The 21,010-nt window shown below is 29.3% G+C and overlaps 1 protein-coding gene and 1 long non-coding RNA gene across 7 annotated transcripts; one reads left to right on the forward strand and one right to left on the reverse strand.

Annotated features, from left to right (window-relative positions):
• Positions 1-5,397: 5,397 nt before the first annotated feature.
• On the forward strand, positions 5,398-7,165 carry LOC105767793 (CBL-interacting serine/threonine-protein kinase 6). Its single transcript, XM_012587393.2, has one exon. The coding sequence runs from the start codon at positions 5,643-5,645 to the stop codon at positions 6,945-6,947; it is 1,305 nt and encodes a 434-aa protein (XP_012442847.1). The 5' UTR covers positions 5,398-5,642; the 3' UTR covers positions 6,948-7,165.
• A 1,227-nt stretch (positions 7,166-8,392) lies between these two features.
• LOC105767697 (uncharacterized) lies at positions 8,393-18,375 on the reverse strand. 6 transcript variants are annotated; one of them, XR_008197720.1, is made up of 5 exons: positions 16,032-16,231; positions 15,597-15,924; positions 15,364-15,427; positions 14,951-15,150; positions 8,393-10,315 (listed from the first exon to the last, which is right to left on the reverse strand). It is a non-coding gene; the product is annotated as an uncharacterized LOC105767697 (long non-coding RNA). The 6 variants fall into 6 exon arrangements; XR_008197719.1 differs by having other exon boundaries at positions 15,364-15,438; XR_008197716.1 differs by lacking the exon at positions 16,032-16,231 and adding an exon at positions 18,144-18,375 and having other exon boundaries at positions 15,364-15,924.
• Between the last annotated feature and the right edge of the window lie 2,635 nt (positions 18,376-21,010).

The following is a 21,010-nucleotide window of genomic DNA, read 5'->3' on the forward strand; positions in this document are numbered from 1 at the left end:
ATAAAAAATAAGTAATTTAGATTAAAAAGTAAATAAGTTTTTTTTCTTAAATTTATCTATTTCTACTATTAAAAATTAGTCCGTATACATCAAAATAAAGCACACATGATGTGTCACATGTCACCATCTAATTATTCATCAATCACATGATTTTTAACTATACAAATATATTAATTTTTTAAAAAATAAACAATTTGCTCTTTAATATAATGTACAGAGATTAATTTACCTATTTTTAAGTAGAGGAGACAAAATGCAATCCAACTTTTAATACAGGGCTTCCATAATACTTTTATCCAATACTTATAACGTAGGTGAAAATTTTATGTAATTAATTTATAAAATGATTAGTACAAAAGCTAATTATTATACTGGTTGAAATTGTAAAATAAGATAATGAAAATGATGAGATCTTGTGTTCAAATCATCATATGTACGTATCTTTTAGAGTTTATTCAAAATATAAAAAGATAAAAGACCTCCAAAATAATATTTTTTTACTTTAAAACGATTATATATTTTTGATAATTTTATAATAGAGTTAAAATTGATTAATAAGTAATTTTATCTTAATCAAATTAAAGAATGTGTAGATACTTATAGTTGTTGTAAGTGAATTAATTGAGTGTATTAGATAAATAAATGAACTAATTAAAATCGTGACTTGGATTTCTAATAAGCACAGTATCCATCGATCTAAATTTATAATTTAATAAAATTATATTAAATTAAATTGTAAAATAAATTACTATAAGAACATTTTTAATGTTGTAACTAAGAAAACCAGCACACTCTAATTCTTAATACACAAAAGACAAATCTTAAAAATAATTCTAAATATGATATTTAATTATACATGTATTTACATTACTACTCTTGATGTCATCCTAGTTATATTCAGAATATTATTATTTTATATTATATATTATATTAAAATATGATATTTAAAATAAAAGATAGAGAAAAACATGAATGGGGGACCCAAAGCTAAGAATCAAAACCTGAGCCAGAAACAACCAGTCAGCATACGTTTTCTTTTTTTGTCTTTCTCATTTTCCTTATTGCCTACTTTTCATTTGCTGGTTGATTAATATGTACGAGATTAACAAGTTTTCTTAATTATCAGAAAAAAATAATCTTTTAAAAATTGTATTTATTAGGATTAAGGACCGACTATGTTGATATAGTATTTGATGATGATTCATAAAAGAATGTGGAGAGTTGTTATAAGCACGTAAAATTTTAAAATTAAAATGTAATTTTACTATATATTAATTTAAAATTTTATAAAGTTTAAAAAAATTAAAATTAAAATTTTTCATTTACCTACCAGCCTTTTAGCAGCACCCTTGGTACCATCCGTACCAATCATACCAATGCACGTTGGCTTATAAAATGGTGTTTCCGAGTCATTTAGGTAGTAAGGCTTATATGGTTAATGAAGTTAAAGGAAGTCAATTCCGTAGTCATACCACCCATGCTAATCAAAATGTCTCGTAATGATGGTAAACTGAAAAAATAAAATCTAAATTTCGTTTCGATATAAATTTCTATCGATACTGGTCACACCAATGTGTAGTAATAGACCTGAAATGTATCAAGTGGTCTAGAAAATGTTTTCTGAGACTAAAAAGATCAATTTTATCTAATATATGCCTTTACTAGTTACTAATTACTGCCTTCGTAATCAATTATGTGTACCATAAGTAAAGATTTATATGCTAATCCTCAAACAGAATGTCTTGAATCTTCCTTGGAGGCATATCATAAGGTACTCTGATAACATGAATTTCGCCATTAAATCTGCTGCCCTCTTAGCCTCTCGATGAACATCTTTGATTTTCACATCCCATGGTCGATTAAAAAGCTCCTTAATCGTCTGGACCAACGATAAACAAAAATGATTCGCAGCATTATCTGTCAACATGTGCACTACTCTGATATTTCTAGGCTACATTCCAAACCCCATTTGATTCATTCCACTCGCCTTTCAAATGTCAATAGGCATTACTCTTAAACTTAGTAATTGTTAAATTTAGTGCTGAAGTATATTCATTTTTTATATTTGTATTTTTTTTAATAAATTGGCTTAATAATATTAATATTTTTTATATTGCCCTCAAAGTTTTTGCACATAAAGCAAAATGAAAACAAATATTAACTAATTGGTTATCTAATGTTTAACTAATGCTAAGCATGGCCGGATCGTAATATAAAGAGATAACTTATATTAATAGATGAACCTAAGTATATCTTTAGTATAATCAGAAATAAGCAGATTGATTGAAAAACTAATATATCTTCATAGTGTAACATATATTAATTCTGAGTGGATGATAAATTATATATATGTGAGTCGTATATGAGATTAATGACATAATATTTTTCTATCATTTATAAGGCAGAAAAGGAGAATAAAGCCCTGATGCTCTTTCTCGAAGGCCCCAATCTGCTGATTTCTTGTCATTGGCTATCCCATTTCAGCTTGGAATTACCAGAGACATCAAGCAAGCTCTTGCTGCCAGTTCTGCAGATTTTCCGGATTTTTCTGTAGTGGGTTAGAACTGTTACTACAGAATCAATTGGTCATACTTACAACCTTTTGTTAAATACCATAAACTTAACCTTAATACATGTATTATATGAACTTTGGCATAGTAGGTGTCGAGGTTAGGTTAAAATTGATTTTTTACTATTTAACCCAACTTAACCCTAATACATTACTGTCGACATCCATTGGGGTGATTTCTTTAGAAATTTTTTACCATGCATCGATATCAAGTTCAATATAATGCATTTATTAGGATTTAACTATCACTGGGGAAAAGATAATTTTATATCAATTACATGTTATATATAACTTGACACTCATAAGTGTTGAGATAACTTAATTTTACATAATTATTATTTAGGTTGTGTTGGGGCAATAAAAATGTGCAGTGCAAATTTTACGATTGAGCGTGTTTGAAAACTCTTAAAAGTCAATAATATTAAAATTAATATAAAAAAAATAATGTATATCTTTTTTAAAGGTATAAAAGAACTTGAAAGTTGATCTGATACTAGAAACTTTCTTGCTTGCATTAATCTTTATCAATTTCTTTTATTATTTATGAGGTGAGTAAAATCGATTCGATCAAAAAATTTTAAAAATTTTTGAATTTCGAGATAATCGAATTGAGTTATTCGATTTTTGAGTCAACTCGAATAGTAATTTGAGTTTCGATTTTGAGTTGAGTTAAATTCTAAATTTTGAATAATTGAATAACTCAGATAATAAATTGATGTAAATACATCTTTGATCCTTAATTTTGAAATTGAACAAATTAGTCTCTTACAACGAAAATTTGAAAATTTCAGAAAAAATTCAAAATAATTTTAAAAATCAAAATATTTTAAAAATTAAATATATATTAAAAATTCTAAAATAAAATTCTAAAAAGTTCTACAAATATATAAAAAGTTAAACAAATTCTAAAATAAAGTAAATTAATGATTCAAGTTTATTATACTAAAATATATTATTATTTTTCTTATTTTACTTTGAAAATATATATAGTTTCAAATTTATATCTCTAAATAGAATTAGTTATATGGTAATAAGATTTTAATTTCATATTTTAATTTTTAATTTAACTCGAATAATTTTACTAGATAAACTTGATTAACTTAATTTTTAAATCAAATTAAAATGATATAATAAAACTGATAGACTTGATTAACTTGCAAAATTTTCACTTAGGGTTCGTTTGTTTACATGTAAAAGGTTTTACGGAAAATGTTTTCTGCATTTTCCTGTATTTGTTTCACAGAAAACAGCTTGGTCAACGGAAAATAACTTACAGGTCAACGGAAAATAAGCCTTTTTTCCTTATAAAATGACTTACCCTTTTGAAAAACGTAAGTCATTTTTCGAAAAAGAGCTCCTCAATAGATAATTTTATTTTTATATAAAAATTAACTTAAATCAAGTTTAATATTATTATATTGATAATAATTTTTTTATTTTTAAAAATATTTAAAATATTATATTTTTAATATTATTAAACATACGTATTTAATTATTTATATTTAATCATATAATAAATTATTAATATAATTAATATAATTTAGCATTTTAATAAATTATTTAATATTTAAATTTTATTTTAATAGTAAATTTTAAAAATAATAATTTTAAATAATATTATTCACGTATTATTGAAAATATCAATATTAATATTATAATACTAAATATTTATTACAATTATAAATATATGAATAATAAATATTTTGTAGTATAAATGTTAAAATATGTCATAAGTCTATATACTCTTTACAAATTTGCAATTTAGTTTCGTACTTTTATTTTTAAGAATTTAGTCCTCTACTTTTGATTTGAAAATCAAGTCCAACTCACGACATTGTTGATTTTTTTGTCAATTTTGTTAATGTCACATTTTAAATAAAAAATACTCAGTTGGTATTCATGTAACTAAACAATAACCATTGCAATGAACCTAAATTTAAAAAATATTTTTAATATATGTAAAAACAATGTAAAATATAAAATTATAGATATAAAATAAACTCAATTAAATAATAAAAAATTAAAAAAATCTCAAATGTATATTTGTTTAATTGAAAACGACTTTTATGAAATATTTTTAAAGAACCTGCCAAACAAAAGAAAATATTTTGCACAGATTCATCCAAACACCAGAAAATATTAACTTTTTCAGAAAAATAAGTCATTTTCTAGAAATAATTTTCCGAAAGCCATTTTCAATAAAACAAACGGAGCTTTAACTACATCATATCCTTACTCTACTTATTTCCACCCAATATTTACCACATGGAAATGCCTAGCTGGGACCTAATGATCACCTACAGCCCAAAACAGAAAGTGTTAGTGAGTTACTCTCTGGCTCCAATCTTCCCCTTACACGTGTTCTCGGAAAACTCATTAAATAATAATATTTATTAAGAGTTAAAATAGGAATTCAATAGTTAGAAGGAAGATCTACTTTTAAATTTCATTCTTACTTTACTGCTTAGAAAGAAAGATATCATTTTGAAATCTATTTTTTTAAAAGAAAATAATACTTTTTATTTTAATTTATCATAATTTAATTTTCATAGAATTAATTAAATAATACTGATAAGTTTGTTATTAAATTATTATCAAAAAATTAACAAAAATTAATAATTCTATTATTTACATTTACATTTAACAAATTAACAAAAATCAATTAATTGTGTTCACATGTTTATCGGCAATAGGATTGATTAGTAACAAATTAAAGTAGAATGAGTAACTTTTTAGTTGTTGTAAAGTAGAGGGACTAAATATAGAATTAGACCTTGCAATAACTTGTATAAATACGGCAGTGAAACAGCCCAGTAGAAAGCATACAAAGTAATGCAATCTTTTGAAATTTGGAGTGAGAGATCAAAGATAGGGAATGCAGAGAGATGATAAGGGCATCGTTGGAAAGGCCTGAACTGTGCCGCCACGGTAAGCGGTCCGTCCGCCGGAGGGATTGCCACCGTAAACACGTTGAAGACGGGTGAATATTTTCATTCATTCATTCCTATCCCTATTCCTACTCTCTCAAAAACACTTTTTTTTTTCTCTGTGTTGTATCTCTTGATTGACAAAAATGGCGGATAAAGCTAAAAATAATAAAAACCCGGGTTTGCTTCACGGAAAATACGAGCTTGGTCGGATTTTGGGTCATGGTACTTTCGCCAAAGTTTACCATGCACGGAATCTTCAGACAGGGAAGAGCATTGCCATGAAAGTCGTCGGCAAAGAAAAAGTGATAAACGCTGGTATGACGGAGCAGATCAAGCGTGAGATTTCAGTCATGAAAATGGTGAAACATCCGAATATAGTCGAATTGCATGAAATTATGGCAACTAAAACCAAGATTTACTTCGCCATGGAACTTGTCCGTGGCGGAGAACTTTTCTCTAAAGTCGCTAAAGGCCGGCTCGATGAAGACTCGGCGAGACTTTACTTTCAACAATTGGTTTCCGCCATCGATTTCTGCCATAGCCGCGGCGTTTACCACCGTGATTTGAAGCCTGAGAATTTGCTGTTAGACGAAGATGGAAACCTGAAAGTTGCTGATTTCGGACTCAGTGCTTTCTCGGAACATTTGAAACAAGATGGGTTATTGCATACAAGTTGTGGAACACCAGCTTATGTTGCCCCTGAAGTTATTGGGAAGAAAGGATATGATGGAGCCAAGGTTGATATTTGGTCTTGTGGTGTTATCCTTTATGTTCTTCTTGCTGGGTTCTTGCCATTTCAAGATGATAACTTGATTGCCATGTGTAGAAAGATTTACAGAGGAGATTTCAAATGTCCGCCATGGTTTTCTTCTGAAGCTCGTAGATTAATCACTAAGCTTTTAGACCCTAACCCGAAGACCCGAATCACCATCTCGAAGATCATGAACTCGTCCTGGTTCAAGAAATCTACACCCAAGGTGGTTAAACTCAAAACCAAGGAAGACCCAGAATTTGAACATTTCAATGGCGACAAATCATCGAAGCCTGAGACATTGAACGCCTTTCATATCATTTCATTATCCGATGGCTTTGATTTATCGCCGTTGTTCGAAGAGAAAAAGAGAGAAGAGAAACAAGAGCTGAGATTCGCTACAACCAGGCCGGCGAGCAGTGTGATATCGAGACTGGAAGAGGTGGCCAAGTCGGTGAAGTTCAGTGTGAAGAAGACCGAGTCGAGAGTGAGGTTGCAGGGTCAGGAATGTGGGAGAAAAGGGAAATTAGCGGTGGCCGCCGATATATTCACGGTGACGCCCTCGTTCCTGGTGGTGGAAGTTAAAAAGGACAACGGCGATACCCTTGAATACAACCAGTTTTGCAGTAAAGAGCTCCGACCGGCGCTTAAAGACATCGTGTGGACGTCACCGGCCGAGAACTCGACACTTGCTTGATTAGTGTACAAACAAAAAACAAGTACCGAGGTGGGAAAAGTTGTTGTTGTTGTTACATTTTGGATCCAAAATGGAAACGGAGGATGCTCATAGCTCTGTTTATGCTGATGTCATGTTTTTCATGTTTATGTCGTCATCAACAGTTTCTCAGCATTTTCTTAGTGATGTTTTTAATCATTGATTTAATATCATTTTATGGTCCATTTAAGCAAAGCAAATTCATGGAGGCTTTTGAAAGATGGTAATCATCGGAAAAATGAAAAGATAAAAAGTAAAGGTTTTTAACAAATAGCTGTTTACTAGAATTAATCAAATGGAGTTGACTTCAGATTTAATCAATGTAAAATTTTAAATCGCTTTTTAAGTTTATATTTTTACTTAAATTCTCGGTTATCTATCCTCAACTTCGAGGTAGTTTGATGATAAACCCTTGTTGTGCCCTTCTTCTATTTTCAGTTTAAGGGTAAGTAGATGGTTATTATAAATAAAAATTTAATCATATTATTTAACTATTTAATATTTACTTATAATAATTTATATAAAATATGAGATAAATTAAAATATAATAAAAATAACATATGAAAAAATTAAAGCATGATACGGTATAAGAAGTAACAATAAAATGAAATAAATATACGATTTGTATGAGCTCTCTGCATACTGTTGATCTATAAATAAATTGAATTATGAATCAATTGTATATATAAATCAAAAGTTAATCCTAAATTATTATTTCTAGTAATTTACATTTTCAATTCCAAAATAACATTTAAATCCACTCTTCAATTATATCATTTAAAAGTAAAATAAAACAATTATTTAGATTTTTTATTTTTTTCCTTAATTGGTTGGATGCGAATTCTAAATTAACTAACAATTAGTGTCTGCTAATTTAAAAATATTTTTTCTAAGTTAAGAGTCATTATAATAAATTTACTTAAATGATATAAAATCATATAATTGTGATGCAAAAATATGATCATAATTTTCTTTCTAAATTTAATATATTAAATCAAATTATATAATATTAAAAAATAATTAAAATGCAACCAAAAATAAAAATAAAATAAATGAAAGGATTTCATCTCCCCTAGTTATCCAGCCTTCAGGTTTGGATTCTCAAAGCCAAACTTCTTTAGTGAAATAATGTATCTTCTTTTTATATATGGTAATACGTATCCTTTGATCTAAGTACCAGCTTCTGTAATGGAAACCAAATATAGGTGATTGATTAAAAAATTACATATGAAAACTATGTCTATGCATCATATAATATATTACCCATTTTCTCAGTATCCATGTTCAAATATTGCTCGATATTTTAAAGAAATTAAATAAAATATGACACCTCAAGCCAAAATTTAAACCCACTTGCATATATAATATATAATTTTCACTTGCATCACATAAATTTTAAACCATTTTATTTGTTTCGAGACTAATCATTTCAAAATTTATAATTGTCTTTTTTAATAATATTAATTTAAAATTCAAACAAAAATTCTTTCCATATTATTACACCCGACACTGTTTATTTTCTAAACTCGTGAAGCACCGAGAAGGGTTGGACCAATCAGTCATGTTGTGGCTGTAGCAGTGATGTTAAAAAGGTTTCAGCACCTTTGATCTCCTGGTTAGCGACGAGTATGTAAAACAGCAAGCATGTGCTTTGACAGCCACGTTAATACCCTTGAATGTTAATCCAAAAATCGAAATCTTTTCTCCGGAATGTACAAACTGATAGAAATGGTCGGTTCCTTCATTGAGCTTTCCATTCCCATGAATGAAATGTCCTTTGTTCCAGCTTCAAAGTAACTACATGGAAACAGGCATCACAGTGTCCACTATAATACTTGCACAGTAGACAAGTAATTTAAACCTGAAAACCACAAAGATAAGTAATTTTCTGTCGAGCATACATGGATGGCGGATACCTGACTTTGATACATATTCGAAGGCCAAGTATAAGAGTAAAAATCCTTCACACATATGAAAACAAATTAAAATTTTGAGTATGCTTGTATCCAACTCATTCCAACCCTTGGTGAAATGCTCTAGGCATGGTACTGAATTTATGGATCACCACGTCCACAATTGCCCTATCTTTAATATCACTGAAAATGTGTCCTATAAACTTCAGCAACAATAAAATTCTCAAAAACCGTTCCATTACAAATGCCCTTTAGCAAAACCATAACCAAGATATGATTCCAAATACTATTTTCAGCTTTCTAGCCTCTTTTACTCGCTTTTTTTGCAATCAAAGAGAACAATAGAACTTGTAGTACTCTGTATTGAACATCAAGAGAGCAGTCTTGTGCTTCTATTCCTATGGAAGTTGAAGTGTGAAAACAAACCTGAATTCTCTGCATATTTTGATTATAAGATATGTTCAAGATGTTTTTAGCAAATAAAAGGTTTTCACCAATCATAATGAGATCAGAAAGCCTCTTTACCAAGCCTGTATATAATTCAAGCTGTTTTACCAGTAAACTCATACTTGTCTAGTACCACAGTCATTGTCTTGTTTTGAAAAGCTTGAAAGCACCACATTTCCCCAGAAACATAAGAACCTTATGCATGATATTGCAAAATAGCATTGGCCATCATATAAATTCTACTTCTGAATCATAAGAGTTAAGTTTGACTTTTTACGACACTTAAAAAATGAAGTTAATGACAATAAGCTCTACCTCTTCATGAGACACTACTTTGAGAAAGAAAACTGCCACAGGTGACTTGAACAAGCGAGTTGTATCAAAATAAGCAAAGGTGATTGTACAAACATACACATGATACTCCCCTTCGAGTTTTCACAGTTTAACAACTTATTTATGCTGAGTCTTCCATTTCTTTCTTCGGCCTCTAGATCATTAGATACATTTTTCTCAAGGGCACAAGGCACACTCTAGCTGCAAAAGGAGCAAAAAATGCACCTGCCTGAGTCAAATATGGCACAACACGTTGTGTGTGCATTGTATGAAATTTAAGGTTATAAGTAATTATGATAATAACTCTAAAGAGAGATCCAGTAACCAGTATCTACAAAACATGCGAAATTTTGGTTTCTTCTATTAGCCTATATGCACAATTTTCTTATGATCCCATGTCTATATTGAATACTCAAATGAGTAAAACATATGGAAAAGATAAAAATAAAAGAAATTAAGTAGAACTTCAACCAAGAGGACCCTTTTTTACCTATAGCCTTGCAGAAAAGTCCATTTAAATACACTAATCATACACTTGATAACAACATGTGCGCTTCTTGAAAGGGTTCAAAGCAAATTTGTTGCTTGGCCCTAAGGTGTAATGTAGCACAATCTTGACAACATTGAGTACATGGATTTTCCATCTGTCCTTGCCCCCTTGTTTACCATAATATAAAAATTAATGGGTATGGAAGCATGAAAGCAAAGAACAGCCAATATTTTTATACGTGTAAGATATTATGAATTAAGGAAAACTCATCTTAATGCCAATCATTCTGACAGATTATAAACATCTAAAGGAAAAAATTCTCTTACTTAAAAGAATTTGGATTCACTAAAATTTCATTTGGGAGTTGAGCTTGTAGATCTCCTCGCAAGTAATATATGATTTTCTACCATATTCCATTCTTAACCCTTCTTCAAAGGCTAGCCATTTTGAATCCCACTTTTCTCTTCTAGACGTCTACAACAGATTTTTAAAGAAGCTATAGATTTCATAAGCTCTTCCATATAAGTCATGTTTCAATGATTTGAATCTAGTGTACCTTGTTGAGAGGAGAGACTGGAAATTACAATTAGCAAATGATTTGAAGCCGACAAAAGTATAAATTATCAGCAAATATGCAAGGACAACTGGGATTCTTTTCATTCCAATGCACAAGGAGAGACCACAGAAATAACATTTATGGTTTGAATCCAACAGAAACACTACAGCAAAACCTGGTTTTAGCCTATATATATATCACAGTGTTTACAAATGCCGCTGAAAGTTTAGCAGCTTAAAAGAAAAATGCTACCGATAAGAGTTCAATAAATATACCACTGAGAACTACTTACTATGACAACTTTTCATGTATTTTTCTCTATCCCAATTGAACAATTTTTTGTGTAGATTTTTGTTGTAAAAAGAGTACAGCTTAGAATTAATTACTTTTGACAATTTTTATTTTGCTTTCTCCTACAAATCAAGAAATAACATTAAGGTATAAAACACATAATTAATTTATTAAATAAAAGTTATAAATAGTTATGAAGAACTCATACTACAATCTATTGTGTCTCTTCGTTTACAAAAGATCCTTCTTGGTATGAGTAATTTGAAAAGCTCAAGCCTTTGAAATTTTTTCACTTTTCTCAATTTCTTACAAAATAATATAAATTAATATAAGCATATTTATCAATACAATCTTACAAGGAAAATATATACTTTTCATTGGCAATTCTAGCAAAACTTTTCAAACCACTTGTGTGAATATACATTTGTTTTCTTCTACTAGAAATCTCGTATCCTTCTTGTAAATTTTTAAAAGCATTTATATGTTATATAAAATTATATTATTAGTAATCCAAAATTAATTTAAATTAATTGATTTCTTTATCTCTACTTTCTTTAAATACCAACAATAAATTAAAAAATTGTACTACCACTAAACCACACCACGTGGTAGATTAGGTCTTGTGACCAAACGATTGATATTCTGATCAAAATACTTCCAAGACATGCTTATAAGCTTTCCAATTTTTCTCCAATTACTTCATAACAAATGAATATGGAAGTTCTGGAAAAAAAAATCTTTGTTGCAGTTAAAATATAATCATTTGGTTATGAGCTTTCCAAAATTTTCCCCAATAACTTCATAACATATGATTTAGGAAAAAGAACCCTCAAGATTTCTAGTAAAAACAACAAAAATATATTCACTCAAATAGTTCAAAAAGCAACAAAAGTATATTCACACAAAAAGTTCAAAAAGCTTTGCAAGAATTGTCAATGAAGAAATACGTTATAATTATAACTCAAGTGTGTGTTTTTCGACATCTATTGCTCTGGATGAGGGATTACATACTATGTGAGAAACTAAACACGAAGTGTTCACTAAAAGTGTGCTTGGTTAGGTGGAAAAGTCGAGGGATAGGAGAAAATGGGAAAATGGAAAGAAAAATTTTTTTGAGTGCTTGGTAGGGAAGAAAAGTGAGAGGAAAGAAAATAAGAGGGTGATAATTTTCAATCCTAATGTATTAAAACCAAGTCTTCTAAACTGGAATGTTGAGATCAAAGAAAATGGGAGAGAAGTTTATGCTGGTTCAAATTAAGCATTCTTCAAATGTTTTATTTTCTTTCTTTTTATTTTTCAACTCTACCAAGTAATGGAGGGAAAGAAAATTACTTTCCATTTTTCCATCTTTCAATTTTTCCACCCTTCAATTTTCCATCTTCCCAATTTTCATTTTACTCTACCAAGCAAAGCCTAAAGTTACTAGATTAAAAAGGAATGGATAAGTTCAAGGTATTATATTAAGTACGACTCCCTCTAGCTACTTTGAAAGTAGTTTTCAGCAGTATATTTCTTCACAACAGTCTTATACTCAAGAAGATGTTCAATTGAGAGAATATATGAAAAACATACAAGCAAAGGTGGCCAAAATTCAAGCACAAAGAGGAGGCAGAAGAAGATATCAATAACTTCAACCACAGGCTTCAGTCGTAACTTCAGATTTTCATGAGATATATGCAACAACAGTCCTCATATTCACCATCATAGGTACTTTTAACTAAGAGTTGACAAAGACTCCTTTTTATAAATAGAATTTGTAATAAAATTTGAACTTTATAAGTAAAAAAACCTCTCCGGTCACCTCAATTTCAATATTGAGCAATTGGTTCCTCTAAAAAGGAGCAATTTAGTCCTTGCCAATTTCATATTGATCAACTAAGGATAATTAATCATAACGTTTACATTTCCATCAATCTATCCTAGTTTTGATTGGTATAATAACAATCTTAACTTTCAATGTTTACAAATTTTGCCATTTTTGTTCTAATTCTAAAATAATTTCAACAAATTTAGCTCTCATTGGATATCAACAATTCTAGAATCAAGATCAAATTGATAGAATGTATAAATGTTGAAGGCTAAATTTGCTGAATTTTTTAGAATTAGGAAAAAGGTGAAAGAATGCGTAAACATTGAAAGCTATTATACCAATTAAAAGTCGAATAAATTAACAAAAGAATGTGTAAACATCAGGATTAATAGTACTTGGTTGCTCACTTTTAAAATTAAGAGGGAGTAAATTGCTTCGATTTTTTTAAGTGAATCAATATGCTCAATACCGAAATTGAGACGGACCAGAGAAGTCTTTTTACCAAATTTTATATATTTTAATTGTGTTCTAATATTATTTCAATTATCACTAATTGTAAATGAAATGCTAGAAACACTAAATTCTAAGAAACCCTACAAAAATAATTAAAAATGAACAAAAGTGTTGAAATGTTTCTGGCGAATTAACTATGTCTCTTGAATTGAAAAACCACTACAAGACGAGATTTAGAGTCATTTCTCAAGAAGATTCACCACTAACATCAAAAACTTAGTTGCATCTCATTAATAGAAATGTCACCGCTAAATTCATTAACTTACTAGTGTTTTCAAACAAAAACGCAGCTAAAAATGGCCAAAGGAAAAAAAGGAAGGGTGCCATTTCAACATGCAAACACTAAAACGATGTTTTCGAAACACCGACATAGTTATAATAAACTCCAACATTTAGCAACATCTACAACTGAAACAATGCTATATTTACCAATGCTCTTAGTGGCATTGTTTCTTGCAGAGTTTTTCATTAAGCCGGAAACTTCTAGTGATGTTTATAAATACCATGAAATATATAAAAAAAAGTTGCTAAAAGCAGATTTCGTTATAGTGAGTGTAGTCATGGTTCCAAATTATTAGCTACCACCAATATAACATATATTAAAGATAAAAATGATACGAAATATATATGCGTAAATTCAGCATAAAATTTAATTAGCAATCTTGTTTTCATTTCTCTAGCATTCTCGCATAATAGTAGTATAAACTTGCAACGAAATTAACCCTAGATTACTTTAAACAATAAATGCTTATGAAAAAAATACTAATAACTCACACCTTTACTAGGCAATTTTATCAACTTATCTCCTATTTCTAACATTAAAAACTTATGAATCAAGTGACAATTTCAAATAAGAACATATATGCATGAGCACCAAGATCATTCATTTTTCAAGTTCCAGTCAAAATTCACATCCTAGCATGATAATCAATATGTTCTCTTCATTTGGTTCTCTAGAATTAGTTACTTTTATAACTAAACTAAGAAATTTCTTGGTAAAAGATAGCAAAACAAATGCAGAAAAAATGTAGTGGACAATTTATCAAAGAAAGTGCCTTTCAAATCAAATTCAATATGAACACAAAGTCAGCTATATCAAAGACAACATCAAGAGATGACAAAATACATGTCCACCATTTTCTCATAAATACAAATTCATATCATTAATTCAAGATTAACTTATTTGTATGACTGTACAATTGTACATTAAGTTGACTATCACTAAATAGTGAAATCAAAAGTTTATTAATGGGATACTCAAAACAGCTACAAGTATCTCCTTTTTTATGAATGTCAATCACAAAACACATTTTAAGTGAACTTGTGCTACTGTATCATATGCATATTAGTCCCACTAAATTTTATGCTAAATCAATTCATGGTCCTAACCTGTGTTCATTCATCTTCTTCTATTAAAAGCAAATGTTAAACCATTAGTAGCTTCAGTTTAATCAGTATATTCAAGTATAGGATCGAAATTTCCTTTTTTTCCAACATAGAGAAATGCATTCTTGTCTAGATTAAAGATCAATCTCTCAACTAATCACATAAAATCTAGAAAAAATAATTAAAGAGTTTCAGGAAAAAAAAACATCAACCAAAACAAGCTTAAAGGAAATTGAAAAAGGTTACCTGGGTGATTAACTCAGGTAAAACAGATAAAGCTCGTTGCCTCTCATTGCCAAGTAAAGTACTGTGTATAACAACTGCAAACTACTTAACATCAAGATTAACATCAAAAGACAAGCATTTGCATGCTTCAGTGCTTAGACAACAAAGGAACCCAAAATCATAGCCGAAAACACCAAAAAAGTTATCACCTTTACCGTTTCCTGGGTCAAAATTCAGGAAAAGAAAACCCAGATTAAGGTTAAGATTGTGAACACAAGGGTGTTTAAAATAGCTTGCATGGTTTCCCAGAAAACAAGATGAAAAAGGAAGGGAGATGAAAGAGGAAGAGGGTTTTCAAAGAACAGGATGAAGATAAAAATTTACAATATACCGATACGGTTTTCCGTTAAAATGATAACAGTAAGCAGGCGTACCTTCAAAGAAGCCGCTTCGTCCTCTTTCAAAGAGAGGACCATCAAAAGTCACGCTTTTTTTTCTCTTCCAAAGCTCTCCATCAAAACCATCATTATGTTATTTTAATAATAGAAAATGATATTCCCAAAAAGAGTAGCGGAAATATAATCAATTAACACCGCAAAAATGGAATATAATATATAATTGATAAAATCATAACCAAAAATAATAGTAAACATGATCACACACTTACTGTGCTTTTTATCTCTTCGTCAATGAAGAGTCAACAACAAGAAGTCTACATATAAAATCCCATATGGAATTTATTTTCAACTCAATGATCTGTAGGTGAAGAAGGTGTAGAAAGTTTCCAGAAAATGTAGAAAGGAGAGGAAAAACAAGTGTAAAGAGTGAATTGTTAAGCTGACAGAAGAGAAGTGAGCACACGGCGGGCAAAGGTATGGTCTTTCATACAATCTGCCTGCGTGTGCTCACTCTCTTCTGTCAGACCTCTCCTTCCTCTCTAAATTACTCACTTTTTTTCCCCGATCTTTACCATTATTAGCTTTAAAACAAACTGCCTGCAAAACAAAGGAAAAAAGAACCCATTTGTAAACAAAAACGGAAATTATAGAAGCCCTTTAATTGGGAAAACTTAATAAAACCAGCCCCCCAACATCACCACCACCTGCTACTGCTGCTGCTTTAAATGAGAAGATAGAGATCACTCCTTCCTTTGAGAGACTCAACAAACAGATCTGAGAGATCATGCTTCGAATATGACAGTATGAATGAGAGAGAGTAGGTCAAAAGCTCTAGGGTTTTCTCTGCAATTATTCACCCAAACCCAAAGACCCCAAAAAGCATTCGCATTGTATTTCATTCGATATTATCAACTTATCTCCTATTTCTAACATTAAAAACTTATGAATCAAGTGACAATTTCAAATAAGAACATATATGCATGAGCACCAAGATCATTCATTTTTCAAGTTCCAGTCAAAATTCACATCCTAGCATGATAATCAATATGTTCTCTTCATTTGGTTCTCTAGAATTAGTTACTTTTATAACTAAACTAAGAAATTTCTTGGTAAAAGATAGCAAAACAAATGCAGAAAAATGTAGTGGACAATTTATCAAAGAAAGTGCCTTTCAAATCAAATTCAATATGAACACAAAGTCAGCTATATCAAAGACAACATCAAGAGATGACAAAATACATGTCCACCATTTTCTCATAAATACAAATTCATATCATTAATTCAAGATTAACTTATTTGTATGACTGTACAATTGTACATTAAGTTGACTATCACTAAATAGTGAAATCAAAAGTTTATTAATGGGATACTCAAAACAGCTACAAGTATCTCCTTTTTATGAATGTCAATCACAAAACACATTTTAAGTGAACTTGTGCTACTGTATCATATGCATATTAGTCCCACTAAATTTTATGCTAAATCAATTCATGGTCCTAACCTGTGTTCATTCATCTTCTTCTATTAAAAGCAAATGTTAAACCATTAGTAGCTTCAGTTTAATCAGTATATTCAAGTATAGGATCGAAATTTCCTTTTTTCCAACATAGAGAAATGCATTCTTGTCTAGATTAAAGATCAATCTCTCAACTAATCACATAAAATCTAGAAAAATAATTAAAGAGTTTCAGGAAAAAAACATCAACCAAAACAAGCTTAAAGGAAATTGAAAAAGGTTACCTGGGTGATTAACTCAGGTAAAACAGATAAAGCTCGTTGCCTCTCATTGCCAAGTAAAGTACTGTGTATAACAACTGCAAACTACTTAACATCAAGATTAACATCAAAAGACAAGCATTTGCATGCTTCAGTGCTTAGACAACAAAGGAACCCAAAATCATAGCCGAAAACACCAAAAAAGTTATCACCTTTACCGTTTCCTGGGTCAAAATTCAGGAAAAAGAAAACCCAGATTAAGGTTAAGATTGTGAACACAAGGGTGTTTAAAATAGCTTGCATGGTTTCCCAGAAAACAAGATGAAAAAGGAAGGGAGATGAAAGAGGAAGAGGGTTTTCAAAGAACAGGATGAAGATAAAAATTTACAATATACCGATACGGTTTTCCGTTAAAATGATAACAGTAAGCAGGCGTACCTTCAAAGAAGCCGCTTCGTCCTCTTTCAAAGAGAGGACCATCAAAAGTCACGCTTTTTTTTCTCTTCCAAAGCTCTCCATCAAAACCATCATTATGTTATTTTAATAATAGAAAATGATATTCCCAAAAGAGTAGCGGAAATATAATCAATTAACACCGCAAAATGGAATATAATATATAATTGATAAAATCATAACCAAAAATAATAGTAAACATGATCACACACTTACTGTGCTTTTATCTCTTCGTCAATGAAGAGTCAACAACAAGAAGTCTACATATAAAATCCCATATGGAATTTATTTTCAACTCAATGATCTGTAGGTGAAGAAGGTGTAGAAAGTTTCCAGAAAATGTAGAAAGGAGAGGAAAAACAAGTGTAAAGAGTGAATTGTTAAGCTGACAGAAGAGAAGTGAGCACACGGCGGGCAAAGGTATGGTCTTTCATACAATCTGCCTGCGTGTGCTCACTCTCTTCTGTCAGACCTCCTTCCTCTCTAAATTACTCACTTTTTTCCCTGATCTTTACCATTATTAGCTTTAAAACAAACTGCCTGCAAAACAAAGGAAAAAAGAACCCATTTGTAAACAAAAACGGAAATTATAGAAGCCCTTTAATTGGGAAAACTTAATAAAACCAGCCCCCCAACATCACCACCACCTGCTACTGCTGCTGCTTTAAATGAGAAGATAGAGATCACTCCTTCCTTTGAGAGACTCAACAAACAGATCTGAGAGATCATGCTTCGAATATGACAGTATGAATGAGAGAGAGTAGGTCAAAAGCTCTAGGGTTTTCTCTGCAATTATTCACCCAAACCCAAAGACCCCAAAAAGCATTCGCATTGTATTTCATTCGATAACCATCCCATCCAACCCCCCATCTCCCCCTGATTAATAAATGCAAACTTCTTTAGAAAAAAACAAATCTAGCCACTTTTTAAAAGTTATCTTTTTATGAATTCATTAAAAAAAATTATATTTTATGCTTTATTTAGGCCTATTATTTTTTATGAATTATAAATTATCACGATTCGAATTCAGATCACATGAGACTATAAATATCCTGATTATCAAGTTAGCATATAAGTTTTAAATCAACTCTTTTTTGAACATAGTGTGTGCATGTCTTGAAATTAATATATTTGGTTTTTCTAAATTTATTTTAAGTTTAAATATTTTATAAATTTTATATATTTTTGAAATCAATAGTTCTTTTAACCTTTTCTTATTGAATTTTTAATAGTCATATAGATATTTATACCAATGATAAGTTAATTTACTTATTAGCAACAAAGTTTGAACTTAATGATTTTAAGTTGGAATTTTGTTTTATTTTAGTTATGTATATTCTCATAATATATATTTTAATTTAAATCTCTTTATATTTATAATGCTTTCAATGTTTTTTTATGTTTATAAAAACAAAATGATAAAGTATATCTAATAGTTATCATTTTCCTTAATAAATAATATTTTTGCTAAAGTTCGAATTTGTATCAAACATAATGTATTTTATCATTATACGTTGAAGCAACAATTATAAAATAAATTTTGTAACTTATAAATTAAATTGAATAAAATAAAATTATTTTATTTGCTAAAATAAATGATCTCTTTTCAAGAATCAAAACTACATTATTAAAAACATTGGAAAAAGTTAGTGTTAAATTAATTGATTAAATTTCTTATAAATATATATTTTATATTATCCATTTAATAAAAATATTTTTATTCATTTATTTATTTGTTTTGGCTTGTCATAAGCCTGTTGTCTGCCTTTTTTCGAAGAAAGGACAGAATGATAGGTGGAGATAAGAACAAAATAGAGACTAGACACGTGGAAGGTAATAAATGGAATATGATTATGGCTGTGATTTGGGCCATGGGATTAATCATCATAAGAGGGTCATTTTTGTCGGTGATGTGGTTTTGTTGGAAGTCAGTACAAAAGACATCTAATTAATATATATTTAATAATTAATTGTTTTGATAATTAAATTATAATTCAAAATATAATGACAGTTAATAGGGTAAATTGCACCTCTTGACCATCAAGTTTTAGTTTGTTTTCGTTTGGGTCATCCAATTATAAAGATTTTAAATTCATCATTAAATTTATTTACATTCAATATTTTAGTCACTCTTATGTTGAATAATCATTAGCGGAAGGTCGATGTTACTTTTTTAATTGATTTAATAATAATTTTAGTTCGTAATATTTATACATTTTATTAATTTATTCATAATTTTTTTTAAAAATTAATAAATTTAAATCTCAACATTTGCATATTCTACCATTTTAATCATCCTTCACAGAGAATATAAAAATTATATAAATTGAAAATTTGAGAAATACCTTAAAATAAAAATTACAAAATATTTCCTTTTCTTAAATGGTTGCCCCCAAGACTCCCAACCTTTCCTCTAAGCTCGAAAGCTATGCCTGCCATATAACTAAATATCAGATATGCTATAAAAAGGGTAAAAGTATAAAGAAGAACTCTGTAATAAGATTTAGATTACATTTTTCTCTCTCTACTAAAAAATAGATAAATAAGTCATTATATGTTAAATTAAAAAGTAAACTGATCTTTCTATTAAAAATTTTATCGATTTATACTATTAAAAATTGATCTTCGTACGTCAACAGGTACATATGACATGCCATATATCACTATCTGGTTATTCATCAATTATGTCAAGTTTTAACGATACAAATAGATGCAATTTTAAGAGAAAACATTAACTTACTCTTTAATCTAAAATATAAAATTAATTTTATCATTTTCTTTCGTTTTCAGTATGTATTTATTTAAAATCCTTTAATTCATACAAATTTCTAAGGGTTTTTACAATAATATTATAAAAAAATAAAAAATAACTAAAATGTTATAACTTTTTTTTATTTACCAAAAAATATATATTTTTTTTATTTACCAAAATATATAAAAAACAAAAAACCTGCAAAAAAAATCTGACCGATGTGACGGGGCACCTTGGTCACGCCAAAGCCATTGGCGGCACCAAAGGTGCCAAAACCATTGGCGGCACCAATGGTGCCAATGCCATTGGCGGCACCAATGGTGCCATACTGATTGGCGGCACTACTCGTATTATATAATCCAGCTCTGTCCAGCTGAAGGGAGAAAAATCAAAAGAAAAAAAGAAGAAGAAGAAGAGGTGCTGCGGAAAAGAAGAGAAAAAGAGAGAAAAAGAAGGTATTTTTTTAAAAATAATTGATTATATTGTTGTTATTATTTTGTAAATTTTGTAATATTTTTTGTTTTAGTTTAGTTATTAAGATTAATAAAACTCAAAATAATAGTAATAGTAATAGTTAGTATTATTATTATTATTATTATTATTATTGTTGTTGTTGTTGTTGTTGTTGTTGTTGTTGTTGTTGTTGTTGTTGTTGTTAGTATTAAGATGTTATTAATGTATTAAGATGTAACTTAGTAATATTATTGTTAGCAAAAAACTAGTATTATTATTATGGTTACTTATTATTTTTATTTACCAAAA

Source organism: Gossypium raimondii, chromosome 7 (assembly GCF_025698545.1).
Source record: "Gossypium raimondii isolate GPD5lz chromosome 7, ASM2569854v1, whole genome shotgun sequence".
In the NCBI taxonomy this organism is placed as follows: Eukaryota; Viridiplantae; Streptophyta; class Magnoliopsida; order Malvales; family Malvaceae; genus Gossypium; species Gossypium raimondii.

What these genes read in the sequence shown, in the direction of transcription:
- LOC105767793 (XM_012587393.2), top strand. Translation starts at nt 5,643, where the DNA reads ATGGCGGATAAAGCTAAAAATAATAAAAACCCGGGTTTGCTTCACGGA.